Here is a 9,783-nt window from a genome sequence, read left to right as displayed (position 1 = left end):
GAAATTACCTGAAGACTGTTGAATGTTTGTGGTTCGTTCTGGGTGTACAGATGCAATATTTAATTCTGTAACGTGTGTCAAAAATACATTTCAAACAATTAAAAAAAAAAAAAAAAAAAAAAAAACTCAACGTGTATTCATTGCGTCACTTTAGATCAGGGTTGACATTTTAGTGTTTCTCCTACACTGGATGCGTCGAACACGGCCGTCAGCTTGCTGAGCCGAGCGGCGCACGTGTTTGGCGGGCACCTTCCGGTTCATTAAAGAACGCTGCGGATATTAAAACGCGTCCTCTGATTTAACTCAAACCGGCCAAAAGTAGACGAGGTGCATAATGGGCACAATGGAAGATTGCCAATTCTTGGAAAGCTTTAAAAATAAGCGATTAAAAATCACCCTAAAGTCCGCTACATACGTTGGCACAATACAGCGCGTCAACTTAAACAAAACGCTGATCCTGGAGGACGGTGAGCGGGCCGACATGGTTATATATAGCAAGTTTTCCTGCTCATTCGGGTGTTAATGGCATGCCGTATTTCCAGTATTTATTGTACATATTCCATGCATGATCAGTTAACAGTGTGTTCTTTTTCCAGTTGTCGATTTCCAAAGTGGCAGAAAATTCCCTGGGACGAAGCTTTTCTTTGGTCGCGAAATTTTAAACGGTGATCAATTGAAATATCCGTATTACGTTATAGTCTCTTTGGGTAAAACGTGCTGTAATGGTTACCGAATACTGCTGTTGATTTACTATTTAGCCAATTCTTCTTCATATTAAATGCTCAGGTATGATGCTGTATTCTATATACAGTATATATATATTTTTTTTTTTGTATTTTCCAGTTGAACTCCCACCTGCTCCGGAGTGTGATAATGGGTATGCATATATTTCACGGCGTAATTTACGGCAGTACAGAAGAAGCAGAATTTTAAGCTGGTATGATTCACTGTTTTGGTGTGACCTTCCCCCTAACCCCCCCGTAGCGGGGCAAGTGACAGGGACAAGGGCAAGCTAACGGTGTCCGAGTTTCAGCCTTACAGGAAACTTATGAAGCTGGGTAGGTCTCCGCCGATCTCTTTTATTAAATGTTAAATTAATGTTAAAGTACACACAAAGGGGAAAAAGAGAAAACCTTCCTGGTGGAAAGTGTTTGGTCAGTTTGCACAAGTATTTCCTACGCATTGACAGTGGCATCGATAATACGCACAACAATACCAGCTTCCACCTTTTCACAAGTTTAGCAGAAATGTCATTTAATTTCGGTGCAGAATGCATGCATCCTGAAATGCATGTTTATATATTTATTTAATTTAAAAGTACAAATTTGCTGTGTGCAGGCGAGGACGAGGCTGACAGTGAGTATGTGGACTTTGTGGTGGTGGACGAGTTCTACGAGAAGTTCAGCCCTGCTGTGAGTATCTCTAGGAACCGAAACCTCGCGGTCACTTCCCATCCCATCGGGATCAGACCCAAAAGTGGAAGCAGCACCAAGCCGACACTGATCACGCCTCAGACAGGGGATGCGCCGTGAAATTGAATCATCAGCTTCTTTCTTTAATTTCTTGCACTATTGGCCAGTAGAAAAGTTTGGAGTGGTTTGTCTTTGGTGTCATGTGTTGTGATTGTTTCCCCCCCCCCCATCAGGTGATGAACATCCGCAAACGGCAGGTGATCGGGATCGCGGCCGATGCCTTGGGGGCTTTCCCCCATGCCAGGCTCTGCTGGCTTCAGGTGAGCTGCCCCCCCCTTATGAGGGCCATGTGAAGGTACGGGGGGGGGGGGGGGGGGGGCGGCAGACCTCTCACCTCACCTGTGTCCCATCTGTCACTCAGATCTCCACCAAGGACAAGGTCTACCTCTTTGACATCTTGCAGCTTGGAGCGCGAGCCTTCAAGAATGGCTTGTCCATGATTCTTGAGAATAAGCACATTTTAAAAGTCAGTAACTTAATGTTTATGATGTTGCAGTATCTGTAGGACTATAAATGAGTATTTTTAAATGCTGTTGTGGCTTGCTTTATTTTTTGCAGGTAACGCATGGCTGTCGGGGTATATCAGCCTGTCTCTTGGCTCAGTACAACGTCAATCTCACCAATATCTTCGACACTCAGGTGCCGACACACAATGTTTCCGGAAAAATCCGAATCAGCAATATATCGCAAACGAAAATTAAATAAAAGAGAGAAAATTTGTGTTAGTTTTGGCCGACGGTTGTATCTCTTGCACTTTGTTCTGTATCCGCTACTTCCCTACCTCACTCTCAGTTTGTTGCCCTGTGCCCTTATCACTGCTAGCTCGCCGACGTCTTGCACTTCCACATGGAGACCGGCGGCTTGCTCCCGGAGCGGGTCAGCACCCTGCAGGAGGTTGTGGGCCTCCACCTGAAGGTGGCGCCCTCACGCCTGTCACCCCTGAAGATCAAGGACCAGCTGGCCGAGGTGACCATGGCGGATGGCACACGCCGGGAGGGAGGGGGAGGGAGAGTGAAGCGCTGGCTGCAGCTCTCTGTGTGTTTGTGTGCGTGCAGGAGGATGGGGAGGTATGGTACGTGCGGCCCTGCCCCACCGCCCTGCTCAAAGTCATGGCCCTGTCAGTAATCCACCTGCAGCCCCTGCGGCTGGTGCTGCTCGACGCCCTCCTCTCCGACTACACCGACCTGGTAGATGCATACCTGGAGCACAGCAGGCAGGATTCCATCCAGGTTCAGGACTTCGGCTCGGTAGGCGAGACCCCGGGCTGGTCGCTATGGTAACCCCATCCCCGAAGGATTCAGCACGGCTCCGTTTAGCCCGCGGGCGCCGTGGTGATTTATTAACATTGTATTAATGTTTTATCAACTTTGTATTGGTGTCACACTGAGATTTGAGTGCATTGGTGTAGCAGGACCTCAGTGTTTAACAGAAATGCATAGATATTGTTAATATGGGGGGGGGGGGGGGGAATTTCCACAAACTTCATTTTCATTGTTTATTTGGGAGATACTGTGGCTCAGCGTCATTCTATAATAGTTCAGCAAACAGAACAGCACGCAAGAAAGGAACCATAAAAACCTGCTTGTCGAGCTGTAGGTTCAATCGACAGGTGTAATGGTGCAACTTAATATTGTGGTAGTTAAGGACTTAGAAGGGAACTAGATCGATAATCGGGAAATGTGGTAGTACCTAAATTCTAGATAACAAAATGCCTGCGTCACACACAGTGTAGCAAAATATGTTTGTAATGAGTAAGTAATTCAGCCGGGACCTTGGGAGGGTGTTTCTGGCTGTAACTCTGTACCCGGTTCTGTGGTACAGTGTACTGGACTGGAGCTCCCCCCAGAGCTGCGGAAGTTGGAGCAGACCAAGCTGGAGCGACGGAAAAAGGCGCTGGACAGGTTCCCTGTCACCCACGACGGCTTGCTGGTGCGCTACGGCTCTGGGCCCCTCGGGGACCAAGTAGCCCTTCCTGTGGGGTCTGAGCACCACGACCCGGCTGAGAAGACCTCCAAAGACCGGGATTCTGGCTTAAAGTCTGATCCGGTTCCGACCTTGGGGAAGGAGAACAGCACCCCCAGGCTCTTGGAGACTGCGGCAAAGTCAGTCGGGGGGGCATCACAGATGGAGGGGGTTGGCTGCCCCGTACCCTATCCTGCCATCGGAAGAGGACTAGCTCTCCTCACGCCCACGGATGACTCTGCGGAGCTTTCCGGTGCCTCCGAACCCAGGATGGGGGGCGGATCTGCAGAGGTGACCCCAGTCCCACCGCCTGCTGCCATAGAGACCCCCGTAGCCTGGATGGGGGGCATTGGGGGGGGCATTTCCAGGGGACTTCACATAGGAGCTGCTCCTTACAGTGCCATGTGTTTTGGACGGGGGCACTTCTTCCAGAAAATTCCCCCCTATAGTCCCTAACAAAATCAGCTAAATGAATCTGTGTAGCAATTTCATTAGCTAACGCCTCTAAAATCCTGGGGGTGCTTCAGCATCTTGGTCGTTTGTTCCTTTTCGTTATGAGAAATGAGCCCCTCTTCAGTTTCAGCGACGCATCTCTCGTTCCTGTTTATGGAGACTGTCGTTTTGAGGCATACCCGAAACCGACCATTAGATGGCATTGTTGAGTTATGAGACTTTTTCTTGGCTAGTTAGCGCTAGGTGACGCGTTTGATTTAGTTTTTTTTTCTTTCGTTTGACATTCTGACAGCTGGATTGAGCATTTGACAGAGCTTCCTGCTCAAAAAGTCAGCTCTGGAGGATTGATTACAATTCAGGGGTTTAAAAATAAACACCCGTCACAGTCTTGCTTTAATTATGTATTTGTGTGAGTGTCTGTGTGTTTTATTTGGTTCCAGAAGAAAGCTTCTAGTGATTGTGAATAAAAATGTATTTCAAGTTTAACTAGCGTTGATTTAAAAAAAAAAAAAATAATAAAATGTGTGCCCCCCCCCGTTCTGCTGAACAAGCACTCGCAGATCCGCGGCTACCGTGTGGCGCGTGGGAGTAATTAGGTAGCCTGAGCTGGCGGTAAGTGTGCGATTTAACTTGGTAATGAGGGCGTCGTCCCGAAACGCGCCGACTTTAGGCTGCCTCCTCCCTGGAGCGAGACGCTGCACCCTTGCTGCCGGATCTGGCGCCCACCCGCTCGGAGCGGTCATTATGCACGCGCCGCGTTGTACGTCACGTGCAAATACATTCGCATAAATTATTCACTGGAGCTATGGGATGGGATCTCGCTGTTTTAAGTCATTTCTTTCTGGGTGGCTGGGTGGAAGTGTCGACTCTAAAGGGCGCATATGGATTTGCCCCATGTCCGCGGGAAACTGCACGTACTAAATGGTTTTCAAGCCGCAGTAGGTTTTGGTATAAGTCCTCACAAGTAGCCTGTTAGGGGGTGAAGTCAGAAGGGCTGAAAGAATAAGATAGATGGACCCTTTAACCGCTAAATTTAGAGTAAGTAAACACTATAAAGAGGAGGGAGGGCCGTCCTGTCGAAAGACGACTGGAAAACCCATTATGACCATTTCCCAAGCGTGTAGGCTTCTGATTGGGTTAACAGTGCCCCAGGTGTGATTAATGGCACAGTCGGTCCATAGGGGTCCGCGGACCGGCAAGATCTCACACCGTCATACCACCGGGACGGGTCTGCGCGGCGTCAGTTTGCCGCTCAGCCGGAGAGAACGAGCCGGAGCTGTGGACAAAAGGGCAGAACGGGCCGTTCGGTATCGAAACGGAACCTGAGATGACAAAACACGGGAGGCTGGCAAGAGAAGGGATGTGGCACAACAGCCGTTAGCGCCGTGGTTGTCTCTGCACTGGCGCGTTGGCCTATCCGTTAGCGCTAACTGAAAGCATGAAACCAATAAAATGAGGATTTAATTAACTAGAACGAAGCGGAAGACAAAGCGGATTGTCTTAGCAACCAGGTCCTGCTTGGATGCTGGATGCAGGCGGCGTCCCCACAGGATGCTGACAGAGCATCTGAGAGGGAGCTCAGGCAGGGTTTGAGGAGGCTTGGGTTTGGGGGCTGCAGGCCGCATTCGGCTGGGGTGGGGGGCACGCTCTTCAGTCACCTTTCATTACACTCAGCCATCCGCCATGGGCTGCTTTGTGGTCCTCCCCCCCAAAATACTCCAGCATAGAGTGGGAGGGGGCGCTGTGGCTCGCTGGGCCGTGAACGGGGCGGGGTGAGTCTTCGAGACCCTGCATTTCCTGTCCGTCACAATAACGCATCGCGAGCTCTGCTTCCTGTTTCTCAGGCCAGCGAGGAAGGAACCGAAGATTGGTCACACGGTAGTCAGGCTTCCTCCAAGCCCGCGTGGGTGTCCTCTCCACAGTGCTGATTGTTGTACCTTTTCATACCCCCCCCTCCCCCAGGTTATTTTTAATGTGTGGTCGGAAACATATCCCCAGGTCATAAACAGGTTCTAAGCTACAGCCGCTGTTTATCTATAGCCGGTGTCCGCGTTGTTTCCTGGACGCTCAGCGTCCGTGTCCCCGCAGTGATTCCCAGTGAATTCCCAGGCCTACGTGCACGACGGGGCACGATTTGGGTGAAGGGGGAAGGTGGAAAAGCAACAGAGGTGAAGTTCGTGCTGTGCCAGGACCTGGGACGGGCAGCGATAAGCCTCGGCTGGGAAAGGGCCCAGGATGCACTTCTGTGGTCTAGCAGTCTTGGCCTGTTGGAAGCGGCCGAGCACAGACCCACTTGGGCTTTGACCAAACCGGGGGCAAGGGGATGCTGCATGCTGAGATCTTACCTCAGCCCATCCATCTATGTTCCAAAATTACCAAAATAGGGCCCGGGTGCACCGGAGGAACTACGGCTGGACGTAGCGTGTCCCTGTTGGGTTTCCAGCGACCAGCTATGGTCACCAGACACGTGGGCAGGCTGCATTATTCATCAACCCCACTTGTTAACCTTTGTGATCGAAACCCGAAACAAATGTTATTATATGGTCTGAGCTTATTTACTTTCTACAACAATGCCGGGGCTCCTCCGGACCCCACAGACTCGAGTTACCAGTGACAATGGAGTAAGATGGGTGGTGCTTAAAATGGGTCACCGTTCCTAGGCAACCTTGGAGCCTGCCTTCCCCACTGGTGTCGGGTTACAAATTGGTCCATAATTAATAGGATGTTATGAATTGTTAATTAAAGTGACGAGATAATTTACATGTGTGGTCACCTCCCGCTCGTCGCACCGGAGTCTCCCAGGACCGACCCGGATATTCAAATGTGAGTCAGGCAGGCCTCCTCTCCGATTATCCGTAATCAAAGTGATTGAGTGGGGAGACGGGTGGGTGTGGGCAGGCCGCATCACAGTTCCCCTGATTGCACCATTCTTGCCCGCACCCACTTCATCATTTTGTTATAATCGCCGGCCTCAGTGATGGCGAACGAAGTCATGTGACCGTCATTGTCTTTTCTGGCTAAAATTCTTCCTTGTTTCCTTCTTTCTTCTGGCACACAGGGTATGTGTGAGAAGGCAGGACAGCTCAACTGTGTCTCTCTTGGAAAGAGACATTTCCAGCGTATCCCATAAGAGGATCAGTACCCAGAGGCGTCCTGGGCCACTTCTGGGGATCCTTAAATGAGCGGACAGGTTGAAGGAAATGTCTTCCATGTCCCGCTCGCGTTGTTTACATGACAGATGAACCTGCAGCCTCATTATTTATTTATCCATCTAGTTTTCACAGGATAAATGCACTACTGTAAACAGGATTCAAAATGCCACGCTCTGACCACTAGGGGTCAGCAGTCATCACACAGATTCGTATTGAGAATAATTGGGTCCAGCTGTCTTCTGTGTGATGGGGGAAGATAGGTGTGTCAACACCAGCCACTGCGAAGTCTGGGTGTGATACCACCGGGAGGGTGGGTGTAGGTCGGCGGTTTGCCGGGGGTGGGCGGGGTGGTCTTTGAAATGCTGGCACCCCACGTCAATGCAACATGGTGTTCACAGAATTCTTTGTATCTAAAGAGGATTAATGTATCATTATTACAGTTGGTCTATGTTTTCAAGATCATCACAGAAGACTAGGCCTCCTCGCAAAGAAACCTAAAGATGTTGGCACGGGTCTGACATGAGCGCGAGGAACAAAGCTGCAGAGAGTGGATTTCTGTCTGCGTCGCTGTGCATCTGCCCTAACGAATAACTAATGAAGTCATATTAATATTAATTATTTACGAATTAAATTGGCTCCTTCAAGGAGAGCATCTGTTCTCACAAGGCTCATTGGTTTAAGAACTGGATGTGCATCTTCAACGTTCTGCACTGAAGTCCCAGGATCCGTCTGTCCTGCCTTTAAGCAAAGTACTCAAAAAAAGCTTTGGTGAAATAGCCAGCTGTACAGCCAAAGTGTGAGAGCTTTCGTACCGTGACTTCTGCACAGGTCTGCCAAATAATGTGCGTTTCTTTTGTCAGGAACGTTAAATACTGTTTTCGTCAGGTAAGCAGGGTTACGACGGCGCTTGATAAATGCAGATGATTCATGGGGTGGTAAATTTAGAGGAATTTCAGGCCAAAACAAGAGGCATATGTTGGGTATGTTCCTAGTTAGCGTGTTCGGGGTTTTCTGGACGTGAGTTACGGAGCTGAGGAGTTACAATAAGGAGTAACATTATGACATTACAGGCCATAGAAACGAATGGGTTGTTATCAATGGTCAGAGACAGAGCTTTCTAGAAGTTCACCGTTCACTCAGGAACCTGGCTCACCCCAGTGGATGTGTGAGGAACATCGCTGCTGATCGCCATGGCAGCCTTCCACCCTGGAAGGGGTGGTGGCACAGTGGGGGTGGGGGGGTATAATGACCCGGTTGTCCCATGCGGTCCATCTGCTTTCATAACCTATTAATTACACCGCTGGTATCACAGGGCCCCTGCCCATCCTTCCTTCCTCCCTCCCCAGGTTAACAAGATTACCGAAGGCAGCGCAGCGCCCATCATATTCAGGGGGGAATGAATATTTAACGGTGGAGCGTGCCGCAGGGCCAGATGGCTCCCATTCAGGTGGAGTGCAGAGACAGCGCGGGATGCAGCCCTGGGGGTCATGGTCGGCAGGCGGCCCTTGGGGTCATGGTCGGCAGGCGGCCCTGGGGGTCATGGTCGGCAGGCGGCCCTGGGGGTCATGGTCGGCAGGCGGCCCTGGGGGTCATGGTCGGCACGCGGCCCTGGGGGTCATGGTCGGCAGGCGGGCCTTGGGGTCATGGTCGGCAGGCGGCCCTGGGGGTCATGGTCGGCAGGCGGCCCTTGGGGTCATGGTCGGCAGGCGGCCCTGGGGGTCATGGTCGGCAGGCGGCCCTTCGGGTCATGGTCGGCAGGCGGCCCTGGGGGTCATGGTCGGCAGGCGGCCCTGGGGGTCATGGTCGGCAGGCGGCCCTGGGGGTCATGGTCGGCACGCGGCCCTGGGGGTCATGGTCGGCAGGCGGGCCTTGGGGTCATGGTCGGCAGGCGGCCCTGGGGGTCATGGTCGGCAGGCGGCCCTTGGGGTCATTGTCGGCAGGCGGCCCTTGGGGTCATGGTCGGCAGGCGGCCCTGGGGGTCATGGTCGGCAGGCGGCCCTGGGGGTCATGGTCGGCACGCGGTGGCCCGTCGGCAGCCGCTGCTTTGGGTTAATCATTTACGGCAAGCATAAATACCTGAGAGTCGTGGAAGGGGCGTGGCCTTCATCAGTCAGTCAATTAAATAACAGAAAAATGGGTCAGGTGTTGGGGGGCATGTTCAGGGCCTAAAGAGCACACAGTTGTGTTTCCCAACAAAGTCCTCAAGGACCCTCAGAAAGTTCACATTTTTGCTCCTACTGGGAGCTAGGAGGGAGCAAAAATGTGGCCTTTCTGCGGGTCCCCAAGGACTGAGTTGGGATACACTGGCATAGAGTGTGCCCTGGGGTGGCCCGTGTGTGCCTACAGCTGACGTCTGCGGGCTGTGCGGTGCTCGCCGTGCAGCAGAACTCGAGGAACTTCTCCCGAAAACCACAACCCAGGTAGAAGCCCCTTGCTCTCCCTCATGAGGAGTCAACACAGGACTCATTGGGTCGTGGGACTTTTTGGTTGCATGTTGGTCCGATGAAGTAATGGTTCCGTAGAACATCTCCGCACTTCTACGGAACCGTGGCGGAAACGAGTGAGGAAATGGTTAAACTAACAAAACAAAGCAACAATGGCAGCCGTTTAAGGGAAGAACCGGGAGCACGGGGATAATTGGTGGAAAGGGCTGTTTGTAAATTGCACTCGATTTCACTGGGCGAGCAGGAAGATGAATGCAGTGATGGGGGACCTGCCAGCCATCGGCAGCTTACTGGGGACCG

At 51.5% G+C, this 9,783-nt stretch overlaps 1 protein-coding gene across 1 annotated transcript; it reads left to right on the top strand.

The window, feature by feature from the left end:
* The first annotated feature begins 185 nt into the window (after window positions 1-185).
* On the top strand, window positions 186-4,284 carry exd1 (exonuclease 3'-5' domain containing 1). The gene is made up of 11 exons (XM_023802191.2): window positions 186-467; window positions 597-665; window positions 844-877; window positions 985-1,058; window positions 1,339-1,412; window positions 1,646-1,732; window positions 1,834-1,938; window positions 2,031-2,111; window positions 2,295-2,438; window positions 2,528-2,719; window positions 3,294-4,284. The coding sequence occupies exons 1-11, from the start codon at window positions 335-337 to the stop codon at window positions 3,888-3,890; spliced, it is 1,590 nt and encodes a 529-aa protein (XP_023657959.2). The 5' UTR covers window positions 186-334; the 3' UTR covers window positions 3,891-4,284.
* Window positions 4,285-9,783: the final 5,499 nt, after the last annotated feature.

This window comes from Paramormyrops kingsleyae, chromosome 14 (assembly GCF_048594095.1).
Source record: "Paramormyrops kingsleyae isolate MSU_618 chromosome 14, PKINGS_0.4, whole genome shotgun sequence".
Lineage (NCBI taxonomy): Eukaryota > Metazoa > Chordata > Actinopteri > Osteoglossiformes > Mormyridae > Paramormyrops > Paramormyrops kingsleyae.
The sequence above is the reverse complement of the archived record's forward strand: the minus strand, read 5'-3'. Positions and strand labels throughout refer to the sequence as shown.

Bases quoted from the DNA above. Each gene is read 5' to 3' on its own strand.
- exd1 (XM_023802191.2), top strand. From the start codon at position 335: ATGGGCACAATGGAAGATTGCCAATTCTTGGAAAGCTTTAAAAATAAG. The intron at 1,059-1,338 runs GTAGGTCTCCGC...TGCTGTGTGCAG, and splicing joins CAGGAAACTTATGAAGCTGG to GCGAGGACGAGGCTGACAGT. The intron at 1,939-2,030 runs GTCAGTAACTTA...TATTTTTTGCAG, and splicing joins AGAATAAGCACATTTTAAAA to GTAACGCATGGCTGTCGGGG.